Genomic DNA, 19119 nt, shown 5'->3' with positions numbered 1-19119 from the left:
AGCTTTTAATGCCCTTTCTTTATTCTCTGCTTTTAGTATTTTAACTATAATTATGTCATGGGGATTTTCATTCCTGGTCATCTCTATTTGGTATTTTATAGGCCTTTTATACCTGAATGTGCAGTTCTTTCTTTAGGTTTAGAAACTTTTGTTGTTGTTGTTGTTGTTGTTTTATTGAAAATATTCTCCATGCCTTTGGTGTGGCAGTCTCCTTTCTCAGTGCTCATATTTCTAAGGCTGTGTCTTCTCAAAGTTCTCCAGTTTTCCATACTTTTTTTTTTAAAAAAAAAGTTTATTATTCACCTTTACTGAGCAATACAAGTCTTCCATCTCTGTCACTGTTCTCCTCATGATCCATTATATTGATCAAGCTTTCTGTTGAGGTTTTTATTTGACTTATTGATTTTTTTTTTCATTTTCAGCATGATTTCAGTTTGAGTTTTCTTCAGCAAGTCTACCTTGACTTCCTCATTTCCCTCAGCTTTTTGCTTTTATTCTTCTGAAATATTTTCATATCTTCTCTGAGTTGTTTGAACATAATTACAATCTTTCGAATTCTACTTGTTTGAACATAATTACTATCTTTTGAATTCTACATCTGGTAGTTTTTCCAAGTCATTCTTACAGGATTAGTAACTTTAGGAGGTGACATATTGTCATGATTTGTATGTATGTTATTTTTGTTTCTGCCCTGGGACTTGTGCATCTGAAATAGTTTGTTGATTGAGTTTCCAAGTCATGTTTCTTCTTGCAGTGGAAGTTTGTACAGTGTTCAGCAGAGGCTATTGTAAATTGTAAGAGGGTTAATACCCTTTCCTTTGTGGGACTTTTATTGAAGGATGTTGGAACAGATTCTACCTAATGGTACAAGGAAGCATGTTCTCAGAGGAGCAGGATGGCCTGTGTGAGGGAAGGAATGGGTCTAGCTAGAGGCATAAAGACATGAGATCCTAGAATAGTCAGGCAGCCTGGCAGTGAAGAGAAGTCAGATTCTGGAGGAGTTGGGTGTGATGTCAGACAAATGGCAAGTCAGATAACTAGGAAGCCTAGCAGTTCAGGACTTGAAGAGCCCTGCAACATTTGGGCTGGAACAGAGTGGGGCCTACCTCAGAGTGCTGAGACGTGAGATCCGGGAGGCCTAACAGTTCTAATAGTTGTTTGCAACAGACTATGTTATTTTATAGAAAAATGTACAGTTTTTTACATTTTTTCTCAACATAAAAATAAGACAGAGCAGCTATGGGATATAGTAAAATGATTACATAGACATTTAGTACTAGGTCAAGTCTGTGTTGGCCCCTAGTTACCATTACTGGTTGTGTAAATTCCTGTCACCAAGGTTGTGAGATTCTACATGTATCTAGCTGTTGAGAAATGGTATTTTATCATATTTTTTCTAGTTATTTTTATTTTAATGAAGTTCTTTTGAAGAAATAGAGAAAAAAGTTACTACATGAAGTTTATAATTATAAAATACATCATGACTGGAAGAAGTTAGGAATATAGGGAATGTGGAATACATCTTGAATTTAAAGAGCTGTAATGGAGCCTGTTTTGTGCCAAGCCATGATAAAATGGACCAGTGACACATAATGTCTCTTTTCCCCCAAAGAATCTACATCTAGGAGAGAGAGAGATGGCGGTCTCTTTATGAGTTCAGAGCTAGGAGAAGTATAAGCAGCATGGTCACAGGATGTGAGGAACCAACAGTCTTTAAACAAAGAATTGATGACCTTTGTACATACAAGCTCTCTGCTTGAAGAAGGCAGAGAACAGCAAGACAATTAGGTATCTATTGTCTGTGCTGCTGAGAAATAGCTGTAATGTGGTCTTGGTGAATTCATGACAGTGAGATCCCAAGGCATGCTTTAGCATGTGTCTTGAAGGTATGCTTAACCAGACTGATAGATCAGTGTGGAGCAAGAAGAAGCAAAAAAAAAAAAAAAACCCTTAAGGAGGACTCCCTAGCTTTTCCTCTTGAATATCTTAGCCATAATTACTCTGTAAGTTTTGTTTGTTTGTTTTGGGGGTTGTTTGTTTTTGTTTTTGAGAAGACTGGTAAGGTCTTTGTCTAGGAGGGAAAATAAGAGTGTAACTTCAGACCATGCTGTTATATGTGCAAGGAAATCACATGGGCAGTTTGGATATCCTGACAGACAATAGTGAGAGTCTATAGTGAATGAAATTAAAATATGGGCCAGTCAAGAGAGTTAGAAGAGTAAAAAGCAAAGTCTTTCAAGAAGATAGGGGTGACCAGCTCCTTCAGTGCTGCCAAGAAGAGGATGCCAAGAAGAATGTTTGTTGGCTGATTATGATACAAAGGACTTAGAGTATGTTTTTGAAAATGATTGGATAAAGGGGAAAAAACACATGTTGAAGCCAAGAAAAAAATACAGAGACAATTTTAGAGAAGATGGGATTACTGAGAAAGAAAAACTTTTCCCTCTTAGACTCTGTGTTTGGGTCTTGCAAATAGCAAATAAGATGGATTAGTAGTGACTGGAAGTGACTTGGCAGTTAAGAGCACTTGCTGTTCTTCCCAAAGAACCAGGTATGATTTCTAGAACTAATTTGACAGGTTACAACTGTCCATAACTCAGTTCCAGAAAATCTGATAGCCTCTTCTGGCCTCGGCAGACACTGTGTGCTTATGGTGCACATATACAAATATAGGCAAGCACATACACAATAAAATAAAAGTGTATCTTCAAATTTAAAAAAAAATCATGGATGGTGCATGCCTTTAATCTCAGGTCTCCAGAGGCAAAGATGGGTGAAGCTCTGAGTTTGAGACTACCCTGGTCTACATAGTGAATTCTAGGATAGCCGGGGTATGTAGAGAAACCTTGTCTCAATAGATAGATGTATGAGTGGGTGTGTGGAGAGAGAGAAGGGGGGGTAGATAAATAGATAGTTTAGCAGTAGAAAAACATGGGTCTATAAAGACGGCTCATTGGAAAAGACTCTTACTGACAAGACTGATGATCTGAGTTTTATCCCTAGGACTCACATGATAAAAAAGAGAATAATTCCTAAAAGTTGTCCTCTGACGATCGTAACATGACTTGTGATACGTGCACATGCATGCACATACACACAATAAATATGTGTAAAATATTTTGAAAAACTATTTATATGCATGGGGAAACCTACAAATTAAGCAGTTTGCTAAGCTGGTGAAGTTAGATGCTTATATGTTTAACTTATGAGAAACTGAGAAAATCAAGTGTGTTTCTTCATAAAAGACAAGAGTTTCTAGATAGTTGGCCCACACCTTTAATTCCAGTAGTTGGGGAGCAGAAAGGCAGATGGATCTTTATGAGTTCAAGGGTACCAGAGCTACATTATAAGACCCTGTCTCAAAATAGACATGCTCAAAAAATTACATACTCAAAAAATGACTCTAGTAGAACAAGGGTAGGTTAGGAAAGTTTTGTATTTCTTCAAAGAGTTGTGAAGGTCTTCTTTATGACCATAAAACTGAGAGAATTTGTGATAGATTTATTCTGATCTGAGAGTAGCATGAACACTAATGATTGCCTCAGGTTCTGACCAAAGTGAAAAAAACATATTATGGCTATTTCTTCCTTTCACGTCCATGCTTCCATGAAGCCAAAACCTTGAAAGATAGCTGGATATGGTTTTGTTAAGCAGCCTGTCTCATAGTGTTTCAAAGATGAGAAAGTGAAGTCCCAAGGTAAAATAGTTTATGCACACATTCATAGCTATTTGACCAGAAATGAAAATAATAGCCAATTTGTTCCCTTCATGCCACAGTGGTGTTTACTGCATTATATGCATTATGTGTGCATGTGCGTGCGTGCGTGCGTGTGTATGTGTGTGTGTGTGTGTGTGTGTGTGAGACAGTTGTATAAATAAAGGTACTATTTTAGTGACTGAACAGACAGGTTCAGTGAGCTCCTGTAAGATCTGAGGGACAACTAACCTCACTGTTGAATGGATTTGTTAAGAACTGTATTTCTAATACCCCAGTCCTCAAAATCATACTTTTTACTCCTTTAACTAGCACATTTTAGAACTTGAAGAAAAAAAAACATACTTTTCAAAGGTCTGTAATGAAATCAGATTTTACACAGCATGTATTATAAGCTAGATTTTTGATGAATCCTTCACTTACCCTTGCTTGTTGATTCTTTTGCAGATCCCATATGGAAATTCATCAGAACTTATTTTTAACACAGTGCATGTAAAAGATGCAGGCTTTTATGTCTGCCGAGTTAACAACAGTTCCACCTTTGAATTTAGCGAGTGGTCGCAGCTAGACGTCTGTGATGTGACAGAAGTAACAGAAAGCTTCCAGGGTATGTGATCAGTGAAGTTACACATTGGTTAGTGGATCGCTTTATTTTATTTAAATGTTTATTTAAAAATAGCTTCAGAGTATAACTGTCACGCCTGAGTCGTTAAGAGTTAATGTCACATGGTTTGATTGTCATTTTCTGTGTCAGTCCCTTAAGATGACATGGCCCCTTCTCATTCTTGTGCCTGATGCTGAACTTGAAACTTACATGTGGCAGCTGTAATTCAAGCTTAGTTTCTCCCCTCACTCCTCCTTTCTTGAGTATCCCCACCTGTAAGCCCAGAATTTCTAAACTGCTTTTGTTCACCACAGTATTCTTTTCTCTTCAGAACATCTGTTAACATTTATGGACTTTGATGAAAATATACTTTAAGTATGGTTTTAACGATTATAAAAACTAAATGATAAGCTTAGATATGTCTTTGTTTAAATTGTAGGAAATTTTTGGTTTTGTGTTTAACCCAGAATTTTTTTTTCTTTTAATTTAAGGAAGTGTGGATGGTGTCTCAGAATCCAAGTTGCAAATCTGTGTTGAACCAAGGTCCCAAAAGCTGATGCCAGGCAGCACATTGGTTTTACAGTGTGTTGCTATTGGAAGCCCTATGCCTCACTACCAGTGGTTCAAAAATGAATCACCATTAACACATGAAACAAAAAAGCATTACGTGGTAGGCAGTTGATTTTTTTTTAGGGAGTGGGAGGGTTGGATTAATCTATAAAATAAATGATACAATTAAGATATAAAGGGACCACTTAAGCTCATGCTCTTTGGAATGTTTTCAGTACTTTTAGTTCAAGTGCTTTGTTTCAGTATTAATTAGTTTCTTGTATTTGCAACAGGACTAGATTTCAACCCAAGCTTCGGAATAAGATGTCAAATATTACTGCACCAAACTTTGCACTGTTAGAATCATTTTATAATTTGCTTGCTATTACTTAGCTTAATGAATGAAGATAATCTAAGGATGTATAAATTTTTTGAAATCTGTATTTGGGAAATTTTATAAATATAAATGACTTATTGGGGCTGGAGAAATGGCCCAGAGGTTAAGAACGTTGCCTGCTCTTCCAAAGGTCCTGAGTTCAATTCCCAGCAACCACATGGTGGCTCACAACCATCTGTAAAGAGGTCTGGTGCCCTCTTCTGGCCAGCAGGCATACACACAGACAGAATATTGTATACATAATAAATAAATAAATAAATGTTTAAAAAATATAAATGACTTATTTAAGCAATTTTTAAATTAAAGTTGAAGGAAAATATGTGTTCTGATTTTGATACAGGTTCCATATGTGGATCTAGAACATGAAGGAACCTACTGGTGTCATGTATACAATGATCAAGACAGTCAAGATAGTAAGAAAGTAGAAATCATCATAGGTAAGCAGTATTGGAGTTCTGACACAGAAGACATAATATAAACTGTGTACACTGGAGTGCTTAAACAATAGAAACTCTTACTACTTTTTGTCCTATACCAGTTAATAACATATCACATATAAGGAGTTAATTTGTTTATGCATAAATTCTAGAGACTTCATACTAAGTTAATTCTCCTAAGTTATATACAAAGAACAAAACAAAAAACTGAAAAATTATTTTGTTTAGCTCATTTTAGTTATTTTTAGTATTGCAATTTATCTTAAATATTTGTGTCAAAATGTATTCCTTGTAGTTGTGAATTAGTAAAAGATTGATTTGGTGAAAAAGATTTTAAATGAAAAATAAAAAGTCAGAGACACATAAATGAAAAATAATTATTGGTCAGTATTCACTATTGTGAATTATGTGATTTTTGAAGTTCTGTTTATATTGAATGGATTTATGGTGACATTTTCAATAGTAGGAAATATTGATGCATATGTTGCTTTGACGATTCTGTGTTGTTTATCTATGTTTACTTAGTGACTCCCTTTCCTAAGATTATGAGTTACAATATATTCAAATTTGTTTTCTCTAACATAAGGAAGAACAGATGAGGCAGTGGAGTGCACCGAAGGTAGTATAATCCTTTGGTCTCCTGCATGCTGGTTACTCTGGGAAGAGGTGTAATGTCTTAGCTTACTGAGTGCAGTGATAGAAAAAATACTGGCTCTAATAAACTATTTTGATTGAAGGATACTGTGTCTTAATCCTTAAAGTTATGTAAATCTTCTTCGACACTATTGAACAGACACTTCTGAAGTAATCTTCAGCTGAGTTCCTATTGCACATAAGGCCTGGAGCTCCTCCATAGTGTTAGAAATAGTGAATATTTGCAATACAATGTTAATTTTTAATCTTAAACTTTATTTAAAATATTGTCATCAATATTTGTTTGGATTGTTTTACTTATTTATTTATCTTAAGATGCCCTTTAAAGGCAAATATGGTTTCTATAAAAATTTCAGGATGAATAGATCATTTGATACATTTTTCTCTAGCATTAAATACCGAAAATAATATTGATAAGGATTTTCAGAACTGTGATTCTTTTTAGATTAATTTATATGCCACTTTCACTATGGAAAGAGAACTGAAAATCCATTTTAGTATAAACTTCTAACTTGTTTCAGTTAACCAAAACATTGTACTTAAATTGTTATAAGTCAGTATTAAAACTTAGGTTACCTCCCCTTAGTGTACTATTACACTGATTTGCAAAATTAGGTTTGTGGATAGCTAAGTATTTTTTCAATTGCTGCTTTGAACTATTACATAGGCTTTCTTAGTTTCTACTTGGATGAAGTAAGATAGTAATAGTCAATCATATATTTCCTGGTTTTCCTGTCATTCATCTCTATTACTGTTTTGATCCTAATGCAGAGTTTTGAATCAGAATTCTCCTATAAAGAAGTTCCAATCTCGCATCTGTTAATCTTACAGAAGGGAAGCCATGTAGAGAAATCTTAACCAAACTTTTCTTGTCTCTTGCATTTTTTACCTAATTGCATGTATGTTTGTTTCTTTACTCTTCCTAACGTATAGGAGACCTTTAAAAATAAATATAAAAGAGCACCTTCTGTTTGACTTTAGAGTGAGCATGTGATTGTTAACCTGCCCTGCTATTTCTGTAATTGTACAACTCACTATGCAGTTTTTTCAATGATGATAACAATCAATTAATAATTTTCACATAACTATTTAGAACACAGGGATAGCAGTGTAGCTAGAGTTGCTCTAAAATCTTCAGATGGAAAACATCAGTTCCAACTCTTTTTCTCAGTGATCCTACAAAACTAACACATTTCATAGTTGATAGATTGTTATATACTATGGACAGTATCCTCCATTTACATCTTATTTTAATGTAGAGTATATGATGGATGATTCTTATTCCATTTTGTGTATTTTGTAAGAATATTTTTAGAACAAGAGGTGTAGTTGAAGAAGTGAGGCTCGCCTGTGGTTTAGGGTAGTGAGACCATGCAAATTTTAAACAGTTGTTTAGGGAGCCAAAAGAAAGGCATCAAAGATGGAAGGCAGAATATGACAGAAACATCCAATTATATTACAGTTGTATGAGACATCCTTACTGAAAAGAGGTGGAGTAAGGTGCTAACCTACCTATGTAGAAACTAGTCTATGCAGTAAGATGAAAAACAGCACAAATGGTACATATTGTATGAACAAGTTGATACCACTCCCTGTTAAGCTGATTTTATGTAGTATGAAAATAACCTGCCTTAGCATAGTGATGTGACTGTGATCCCAGGACATAGAATACTAAGGTGGGAAGATTGTAGATTTAAGGATAACCTAGGCTATGTACCAAGACATCATCTCAAGCAAATAAACCAAATAATATATTCCCATATAATACTTTATGAATCCTGTATTACTTGCAACTTATTTCATATTCATTTTTGTCTTCATAAAGTTTGATAAGTAAAAAACCACTGATGACTTTATGTCATAGACTTGTGATCAGATTATTTATCTATTCTGTATGAAAAGTGTATGGAGGGTGCAAGTTAATTCTGAAAGCTGTTCTGCTTTCCCAAAAAGTACGCCATACCTTGGTCTAACTTAAAAACAAAACAAAATGAAAAAAAAACACACAAATTCCAATTGGAGAATATTCTGCTGCTCAAAGTTGAAATGGGGAATGTCTTATCATTAAAAACAAGGAATGTCTGAGTAACTGTCACAACCGAGAGTGTCTTAAGAAGACACAGTAAATGCTTCTGGTGTCTTAAATAGGCCTTGGGGGAAAACATAAATGGTTCATTAGTTGTGATACATGTAGTGTACTAACATAAGATGTTAATAATAGAGAAACTAGGTTTAGCATACACAGGAACCCTCCTCTTCAATAGCCCACAATAGTTCATCCAGTTTCCTGGTATTTTAAAGTTAAAGGTTTTGTTTGTTTTTATTTTGAAAGATAATTTATGAAAAATATCTAAAACTTGAACAAATTATAAATGAGTTTAATTATTTAGATTTTTGTAATTTAGGGAAAGTGGAGCAGTTTCGAAGTCCTGTGTGGTTTAACAGCAGTAGTCTTACCTATTCCCTATTTTATAGCTTCTTTATTTAACTTTGAAAAGTTCTAAACTAATAAAGCACTGTAACATGATCTAACAGTTCATAAACTGCTTCTCTTCATTCTGTTATTTGTGCTGTTGGCTGTTAGATTATATAAAACTAATCTGTTTTCTCTTACTCTATTCGTAGATGAATTAAATAATTTTGGATGTCCTGGTAAGTATTACAAAGTTTTGTTTTAGGTTGGTAAGTTTGATACAGTAAAGGTGTAATAGACATTCTTGCCTGCATTCTTAGGCTACTACTACTTACATGAAGTTCAATTTAAAGCAAGTAAAGTACAAAAATATTCTTGAATATAAGACCATAAGGGTTGAAATCAAGTATTTTGGGTAACAATAAAATATCAGTGCTTGAACTGACAGTATAGGTAAATGAGGAAGATTACCTATGGCCATACTTGATTACCTGTGTTTGACTCTTAGAGCCCACATGGCGGGGAAAGAAAACCAATTCTTTCACGTTTTCCTCTGACCGCCATGTGTACCATGGTCCCCCCACACAAAATAAACAAATATGTAAAAAAGATGAAAAATTTTGTTGTTGTTGTTGTGTGTTACTTGGGATCAAACCCGGAGTCTTGTATATGTGCTGCCAAGTGCTGACTACACCATCCAGCTTTGATGCTTTTTTTTTTTAATCCTTTTATGTTGCTCCTTATAGAAATAAGTACATTGCTTTTAATGTGGAAGACTGGATGCACATTGATAGAGTGACACATGACATTCCAAACTGTCAGACACAAAACATCCCTGGAGTGGTTGAGCAGGTGCCTTCCCCTGATGAAAGGCAGTTAGTGGAGAGAATTGGCAGTAAATGGATAAATTGTCTATAACTATTAAGAGACTAACAATGACAGTTTCTAGCAAGTTTTGATTAGAACAGATTTCTGAACAAGCTAAACTAAAGAAAGCTATCACCAGGGACAAGGACATTTCAGTAATGAGGATCATATAAAGAAAGAGGATGTCAGTATAAACTGTGGGCATTTTGAAAGACAGAAATAGAGTCCATGAATAGATTTAATCAAATCACACAGAAATGCATTAAGAAGGCATGAGGTTATTAAGTTCTGTCTGGATTCTACTGACCATATATAAGCATATTAGGCAAAATAAAGCCTAATAATAAATAAATAAATAATAATAATAAATAAATAAATAAATAAAGCCGTGACCAATAGATCGTTTTTGCTGTAGTAACTTCAAATTCATGTGAAGCTCAGAAAGAATTGCTTCAAGTGTCCCAAACTGAAGACTGATTGAAAACATCCTAGTAATCATTTCTCTTGGTGTTGATAGAACCCCTTTCCCTAAAATACCTGCTTTATCTTGCCCTTTAAAAAAGTTGTAAAATTACTTCATGAAAACTTTAGCATATACCCATCACTAAGTTTTTAACATTTTCCAGGCCTACTTTTCCTTATTTTCCAAGATTCAAAGAAACCAAACCTAGTTTAAAGACATTGAATTTATGGTAAAGCTTGTAGTGGGCTCCCATAGCATCAATATTATTAAATGTACAAGTAAATTCCCCTTTCCCCAAATAGTGGGTTCATAGAGAATTGAGCTTCCTCTTTCTATGTGTCGCTTCCTAGTGGTACTGGAGAGTGAATGTGATTTCATTCTATGTATGATAGTGATAAGCTCATATATTTTGTCAAAAAATGTTTTACTTATAAGTTAGCTATTCATAACAATATTCTGTATTTTTCTTTTAAATTATTACTCATAATTATTTATGAAGAACCGTATTGTGGCCTGATACATATAGACAGTGTAGAATGAGCCAGTCCAGTAATTAGCCTTTCTATCTGCTTAAATATTATGAATCTGTGTGCTGAGACCCTTCAAGAGCTTCTCCTTTAATTATTCTTTAATTCATAATTGTTAGAGATATAGTTGCCCTATTATGCCATATAACATTAAATCCACTTCCCTTACTGTTTTTGTGCCCTCTTCTTTACCCTGTCTCCCCTCCTTTTTCTAGCCTCTGTGACATCTACTCTACTATATTTATTATAGCTTAATGATATCCTGCTGTCTGCATTCATTGCTTTTATCTCATTAACTCTGAAGATATACCATGAATAACAGCATCTGTTTGCTCTTTTATCTTTGTACAGATAATAAAGAAGAAACAACTGATCAGCCTTTGGGTGAGTTGAGTTTAATGTACATCATCAAATATAATTACAGTATTTAACTCCAATTTTTGATTATCGCGAAGGAATTTATGTTATTTACCTTGATTGATTGAAGGACATTGGAACAGATTTTTATTTTTGGTAAAAGAAATTATGGAAGAACCTTTAAAAAGATTACAGCTTTTGTTTTTGGTTTCAAGTCAGTTTCTAAGGAGTGATTTCGGTTTCTGGTAACACATAAACAGAACGAAATGGGCATGCTCCATAGAGGAAGAAGCAGTTCTTGCTGTTCTCTGGTGAGGTGGAAATTAGGAAAATACCATGTAGGTGGCAATGAGTCTTGAAGTTTGCTTTCCCACCTTCCACAATTGGAAGAGAAGGATGTAAGATAAGAAGATTTAATGGGTAATGACATTTAAGTGTGCTTTGGGGAAGAAGACACAAGGAGGAAGATCCAAGAGAGCCATTCATAAAGGCTTGGTAGATTAATGTTTAGAGAGTAGAAATAGTTAACATATTGATCTATGGCTATCTGATTAAAATAATGTCTAATCGCTTTTATCAGAATTTTGAACTCCTTTTTTGATTTTTTTTTTTGTCTTCTTTTTTTGAGGCAGTATCTTAACGTAGTTCAGGCTAGCCTTGATATTGAAGAAGACACAGGACTACTACTTACTGTCTTTAAAAAGAAACTTCTACATTTCATTTATAATGGTAAAATTTCACGTAGTTCAGTTCATTGTATCTCCTGGTTCTGTGGGTTTTACAGATGGTTCTTAGAGTTTTTTATGTAGTTAATAGTCTGTTGGTGACCAAGGCTACAAATATAAAGTTTTTTCCTTAGAACCGCCCTGCCCCTAGCTCTCACTTGGTAAAAAAGACCAACTATAATAGTAATCCGAACAAAGCCATAACTACTGTATTCTGTAGTGAGAAGCACATGTAATAATTACACACAAATGACAAGCTCAAATATAACTGAGCAGATATTGAAAGTTCAGCAATGATTACTTATTTTGCTTTATGAAATGTGTAATTTACTCCTGAGATGTAGACTATCTCCTCATTTTTTGTGGATGAAAGCTTAGCCAGGTGTAGAGGTGCATGTCTTTAATCCCAACACTTGCAAGGCAGAGGCAGGCAGATCTCTGTGAGTTCAAGACCAGCCTGGTCTACAGAGTGAGTTCTAAGACAGCCAAAGCTAAAGAGTGTGTACTAAGTTCTGGAAAATGTCTAGAATCCTCTAGTAAGTATATTTCTAAAGTGATTTTATTGTTCTTTTATATAATCAAATAGAATTTTATTTTTTTGGTTTTTTTTCTTGGTGCTGGGACTTGAACCCAGGACCTCACACATGCTAAGCATGTACGCAACTGCTGAACTGTGCTCTGAGCCCTGTGTGTCCTTTTTCCAGTAAATGGTTTGTGTTTAAGAACTTGTCAGCGGCTCTTACAGTAAATAATTTCAAAATAAATTTATCAAATTTATCATCTAAACCCCATAATAACTTGCTTACATACTTGCTATTTTAAAGTTTCCTTTATTCCTCTCATTTCCTTTAATTCAAATTTTACTATTCCTTTATCTGGTTTCTTTGCCACAACTATTTCCTAGAATGAGTCCTTGTCATCTTGTCTCAGCCCATCTCTACTTCTCTATTCTAAGTCCATTTCAGCTCTCCTGCCAACTAGGAACTGCTTCATAAGTAGACTGGTCAAGGTAAGACCCACCATCTTTATTGGGAAACTTTTAAAAGTTATATAATCTAAGAACTATCATTGACAAAAAAAAAATTTTACAGGAGCTTTGGGCAATTATTGGTATTTTCACGCTCCTACATTCTTGGACTTGTGTATTCTGTAAATTATTCTTTTCCAATTACCTATCACTGAATGATAGAGATGTGTCTTGAGACATGCGTCATTAGACCCTTTAGGTAGTTTCTCAATTATTGTCCCAGTGCATTGAAGAAATATAGTAAACCCCGAGGCATATGAGGCTGCTGCTAACAGACTGTTGTTTTTTTCAAATGTAGAAGTCATATACTCTACGGTAATGATGAAATTTGTAATTTTTAAAATAAAATTTAACAATGAAAAGAATTATATAGTAAATATATAAACAAATAGTGTGGTTTTTAATTTTACTATGAAGTATTGTGTGTTTTATGTAATTCTCTGTGCTCTCATTTTTGCACAGTGTAGGTCTCTTGACACTTTGCCATCATTGTCACCCAAAGACCATCAAGAAAGATGCAGTGTTGAAGTCTGTTAAGCACTAAGCTTTGCCTGTTTATAACTGTTCAGGCCAGGCCACACCCCTAAGTAGACTGATACTTTTTAAGGCATAAGTACATATCATTTGCATGCCCCCACCCCAAAACACCTCTTTCTGTCTGAGCCAAGTAAAAAAATTAAGGTCAAAAATTTCCTCAAGTAGCCTTGTCCCAGGCAAACAGGAACTATGTCTTTAAAAAGTTGAGAAGGAGAACAGGCAAGATAAAGTTGCCCTCTGAACTGTACACACACCATTATATATGTGTGTCCACATTCATAAATGCTATAATATGATGATGATAATTTTTTTAATTTGTAGGTAGGAGGAGATAGTCCATTCACACAACTACTATAGAACAAATGTGGTCCTTGTGAAGTTCTTTCTTTTCTCTCTTTGGTCTGTCTTCTCCTAGCTCTGTAAAATCTTCCTACCCCTCTTTAGGTGTTTGCTTTGTTTTACTTCCCCCATTCTCAATAAAATAAAACCAATTCGATGAAAGCACACTTCGGTATATATTTCATATGTAACTAATAAATATTCTTTGATTCCCAAAGAATACATATTTAGTCTTAATTTTTTGATGTTTCAGGCTGTTGTGTTCTTAGTCTCTTATGTAAAGTAATATCTCTAAAATGAAATTTAATGTCATAAGTAATCTTAAAGCAAAGTTTTTCATTTTAATATTTCTATTAATTTTAGTATTTATACCCTCTTTTATTTCCTTCCCACTCACCCGTTTGTTTTTTTTTCTTACAGCAAAGGACAAGGTTGCTCTTTTGATAGGAAATATGAATTACTGGGAACACCCCAAACTTAAAGCTCCTTTGGTAGATGTGTATGAATTGACCAACTTATTAAGGCAACTAGATTTCAAAGTTGTTTCATTGTTGGATCTTACTGAATATGAGATGTGCAATGCTGTGGATGAATTTTTACTACTTTTAGACAAAGGAGTATATGGTAAGATATTTCTAATATTCATCTTTATAATTGTGTGCCATTCCTATTATACTCGTTAAGAGTTGGAAGTCATGGGCTGGAGAGATGACTCAGCAATTAAGAGCACTTGTTCTCCCAGAGGACCTGAGTTCTATTCCCAACACCCACCACCCACATGCTGCTCACAATCATATGTAATTACAGTTCCAGATAATCTAAAACCCTATTCTGGCACACAAGTGGTGCACAGGCAAAACATTCATATATATAAAAAATAAATAAAGAGAAATCAGATAAAGGTAGGTAAACATGCTGTTGAAGGGTTTTAATATTCTTGTAAAAAAAAGATAAATTTTATCTTTATTCCATATGAATAGATAATTATCTTAATGTCTTCTGTGTGTGTTTTTTTTTAACATGTTAGAACAACGTTCTTTTTTGTTGCTATTGTTGATTTAGTTTGTTTGTTTTTTTCGAGACAGGGTTTCTCTGAGTTTACAACTCTGGTTGTCCTGGAAATCACTTTGTAAGCCAGGCTGGCCTTGAATTCACAGAGATCCGCCTGCATCTGCCTTGAGTACTGGAATTAAAGGTGTGTGCCACCACTGCCTGGCTTTGAGGTAGAATTTTTTAAAAAAATAAAAAACACCCCTTTGAAGATTTAGCAAACTGCTGACTAAGGGATGATGAAGAGTCTTATAATTTAAATGATCTGTTCTCTCAGTAAAGAGGGTTACTATTGTAGTGCACATGAATAGCAAGGTAGCTACTTTAGGTTTTCCATTTCTATCGGTGTGCAGATTTTGAAGGAATAGTTTTCTCATGAGCATTATAAATTGATGATTAATGGATGTATTCATCCATTTTTCTTACAAAAATGGGGAGTAGTTAGAGAGATGGCTCAGCATTTAAAAGCACATGCTGCCCTTCAAGAAGACCCAAGTTCAGTTCCTAGCACCCACATTGAGTAGCTCATAGCTGCCTAGAACTCCAGCTTCAGGGGAATACTATGCCTCTGATGTTGGTAGGCACCTACACTCGTGTACATATACTCACACACAGACATATATGCATACACATAATTAAAAATAAGAAAAGTAGATCTTCTTTAAAAATAGGAAACCATATTCCATGCAAATAGGCCTTTTGACAGCTGGCCTATATTTTTTCATTCTAACAAGAAGTGGGTTTTAGTATGATCAAAATATATTTGAATTTGAAAATTATTTTAAATAATTAAAAATATAGTAATGATGATAAAAGAAATTGTCAAAGAGTAAAGGAAAAGGAATCATGGCGATAGGAAGGAACCAGAGAATGCATTTTTGAGAAAACTTGTCTACAAGAGTATTCACCCAGTGAACTAAGCATCCAGGTACTTTACATGCAGAAGGTGGAACCAGGCTATCAATCACTCCTTGTCTGAATCACATGCCAGGCCTCTTCCACAGCTGAGACCCAAGGTGGGACCGTCCTCCTTCCAGTATTCATTGTTGTACACTATGTGGGATGTAGCTTCAAAAATTATGACTACAGTTGATAAAATTCCCTATAAAAATGTTATCTTTGAGAACTTACTTAGTCTGAGTCTTCCATAAATGAAAGTTTTTTTTTTTTTAAAAAAAGTGATCCAGGCAGTGGTGGCACACGCTTTTAATCCAAGCACTCAGGAGAGAGAGGCAGACATATCTCTGTGAGTTTGAGGCCAGCCTGTTCTACAGAGAGAGTTCCAAGACAGCCAGGACTACTACACAGAGAAACCCTGTCTTGGTAAAAACTAAGGAAAAAAAAGTGGGTTGCTTAAATATGTTACATAATTTATCTGTTTTTAAGGTGCCTGGGTGACTTGCATAGGGAATTGCTTCTAAAACTTCACTAGAAACAGTGAAGTGTAAGAAAAAAAGTAATGATAAGTATTGATTTAGGTTAAATTTAGGTTTCTGGGTTGGTAAATATCTAGAGAGTGAGAGAATTATATAAATAGTTATATGTTCAGTCACTCTTCATTTTTACTGCAGTTGTTGTCGTAACTTTCCAGCTCTGACTATTTAACTTCTCATTGCCCATGTTATAAAGCAGAGAGCTGGAACTGTAAAAGGATGGGTAGGAGACACGACTTGAGTTTGGCTGACACTTTACACACATCCCCTGTAACAATAGCAGTTTGCGGTGTAGAATAAACAATAAACAGTAGAACAAAGGGCAGCTTAAGAAAGCTAGAAAAACTTAAAATCCTAATTCATGTCTTAACAGGATGACTGCATTATATTTTGAAGTATTGTGACTACCAAAAACATCAGACACATCTACATTAAATGTAAGTGTGGTGAAGGCTTCATGGTATAGGGCTTGCCATAAAGAAACTTTTTATTTCTCTTCTGGACCATGCCTTTACCTCTCCTGGTGTCCCAGGTGACTAGTGGTCCTTTAGGAGTTTCAGCATGAAGAACTTTAGATACAGAAAATAGAGGCACAGATTGATGCTCTCTTAGTGCCCACTCACTGTAGAAGAAAAATAGGTGAATCAGTCCATAACATGTCAACAAGCAACAACCAAAAATAGAAATAATTTACATATAGTTATCTTATATAGATTGGTAGAGAAAAAAGTAACTGTATGGCGGTCTGTCCTCCTCACCAAATGTGTTTGTGTGTTTATCACTGCTTACCGCTTACCTATGCCTTTTGTGGAAGAGAATATTAAATGAATTTGATCAGAATATGACAAAAACCCATTTACTGTGGAGTTAGTCATTTAGTTTGGTGTAAGTCAGTGGTTAAGCATTGGAATAAATTCACCCATGTCCATGCTTTTGATTTTATCGTTAATGTAATTTTTCCAAACTGAAGGTTATCTATAAAGTGGCTAGAACTCAATTATCAAAGCATTATAGGAATAAAATTAATTACCCTCATGCCTGACATACTCAAACTGCCTGGTTTATTGTATCCATTGTTACCATTATTACAGTTTTTGACATTTTACTAAATGGGCTAGAGAGTTGGCTCAGTGGATAAAGTGATTGGTGCATAGGCATAAGGACCAGTTGAGATTCTCAGCACCCATATAACTGACAGGCATGCATAGAAACCTGCCTGTAATCCCAAGCAGTTGAGGAACAGAAATGGGCTCCCGGAATAAGCTGGCTGACTAGCCTAGTTTGCAATCTCCGGGTTTGTGTGAGAGACTGCCTCAGTCTATAAGATGGAGAGTGATCAAGGACAGCACCCAGTATCAACTTCAGACCTCCATACACATGCACATCTTTATACAAGTGTGCACACAGCCATGTAAACATGTGTGTACTCAACATACATGTATACACACACACACTCTAAAAATCTATTAAAGGACTTCAGACTGTCCTTTAGATTGGAGATTTGGGCTAGGTGGCACTTTGGGCCTTGACTAGAGAAGACCAACTCATCAGGTTTTGTGTATTAAGAGTCTTCCTAAGATTTCTTTGGGGAAAATAACAGTGGGGGGAGGTATAAACTATAATGTGGTTGACACAATGAAATGTCAGTACACTCACATTAACGTTATAAGCCAGCACAGTGATCAAATTCACCTGCATCCAAAGTCTAGAGTTGGAGTGAGCTTTTAAACCTCTCAATGTCTCGAGCTCCTGTGTATGTCCAAGAGGAGTGTGTGAGTCCCCCAGAGCTGGTGACTTGAGATTCTCTGCAAAGTAGAATGCAAATCCACTTGAGTAGGAGAGGTTTGTTACTGTTTTTATTTGATTGTTTTGCTTTGTTCTGTTTGAGACAGTTTCACTATGTAACCTAAACTGTCCTTAAATTCAGGTTCCTCCTGTTTCAGTTTCTGTAGTACTGGGATTACAAGTATGTGCCACCACTCAAATATTTTATCTATAGCCAAAAATAAATAGCTATGTTTTTTTAAAAAAAAATTTTAACACACATGCTTGGTGGCTCACACTTTTAATCCTAGCATTTAGGAGGCAGAGACAATGAGATTTCTAAGTTCAAAGCCAACCTGTGCTGTATAGTGAGTTCTAGTCTAGATATGATTACATAGTGAGACTTTGTCTCAAAAAACTAATTTAGTTACATGTATTTATTTGGTGTGTGTACCACAGTGCCAGATGATCAGAGAACAACTTGCAGGAGTCGGTTTTCTCCTACAATGTGGATCCTAGGGATCAAACGTGGGTCTTCAATTTTGGTGGCAAGCACCCCCTCCCAAAGAGTCATCTCACCAGCCCCAACATGATTCTTGAAAATCATAAATTCTCTAATTATTTAATTTGCATAATTATATTCCTAACTACACTAAATAGCTTGATATTTCTAAAGGTATCTATTTTTCTTCTTTCCTTGAATAATTAAGAGAATTAGTAGTAGTGGAGATGGAATTTTTAAAATGTAATTGTTTTTACTGGCTTATTTACATAAAAATTATCCCCTTTGATATAATCTCATTGCAGACTCTGATACAGTTTGCATATTGATTTTGGAAAGGAAGAAGCGTATTTTGTAGTAAATGCCTTAATTTGAGCAGTTTCTGAGGATATGGCAACCATGTGATGGAACCACACCTGTCTTATGTGTCAATAGGAGCTAAGCCACTCTCAGAATTGCTGCTTCTCCATAGCTGAATCTTGTTAGAGTCAGATGGGGCAGCACCCGGACTTTATGACTGGGTGTCTAACTTATAGCAGTTGTGAAAATGGCACGAGTTCTAAAAGGTCCTTCCCTGCTGGACTCAGCTGATTGTTAGTGCCAAGTGCTTACTGAGTTCCTGTTACATCTGTACAGATACAGAGTAATAGTGTTGGGGGGGCACTGTAATAACAGAAAGATGAAGAGAAAGAACAGAAAAAGACATGGTCAATCAAGGATATTACATTACATAATACAGTGGTGGAAGTACCACCTGTG

The 19119-nt window shown here is 35.2% G+C and overlaps 1 protein-coding gene across 2 annotated transcripts in view; it reads left to right on the top strand.

Annotated features, from left to right (window-relative positions):
- The window catches only part of Malt1 (MALT1 paracaspase), a 45627-nt gene that overhangs the window by 11560 nt on the left and 14948 nt on the right, over nucleotides 1–19119 (top strand). The window contains exons 4-10 of one of the 2 annotated variants that reach the window (XM_048419250.3): nucleotides 4163–4322; nucleotides 4811–4989; nucleotides 5606–5702; nucleotides 6289–6321; nucleotides 8982–9008; nucleotides 10978–11010; nucleotides 14032–14235. In XM_048419250.3, coding sequence (XP_048275207.2) covers nucleotides 4163–4322; nucleotides 4811–4989; nucleotides 5606–5702; nucleotides 6289–6321; nucleotides 8982–9008; nucleotides 10978–11010; nucleotides 14032–14235 — 733 coding nt within the window. The remainder of the gene's footprint in view (nucleotides 1–4162; nucleotides 4323–4810; nucleotides 4990–5605; nucleotides 5703–6288; nucleotides 6322–8981; nucleotides 9009–10977; nucleotides 11011–14031; nucleotides 14236–19119) is intronic. The other variant, XM_048419251.3, reaches the window with a different exon arrangement.

The sequence above is a fragment of the Myodes glareolus genome, chromosome 13, assembly GCF_982192425.1.
Source record: "Myodes glareolus chromosome 13, mMyoGla1.1, whole genome shotgun sequence".
NCBI lineage: Eukaryota > Metazoa > Chordata > Mammalia > Rodentia > Cricetidae > Myodes > Myodes glareolus.
The sequence above is the reverse complement of the archived record's forward strand: the minus strand, read 5'-3'. Positions and strand labels throughout refer to the sequence as shown.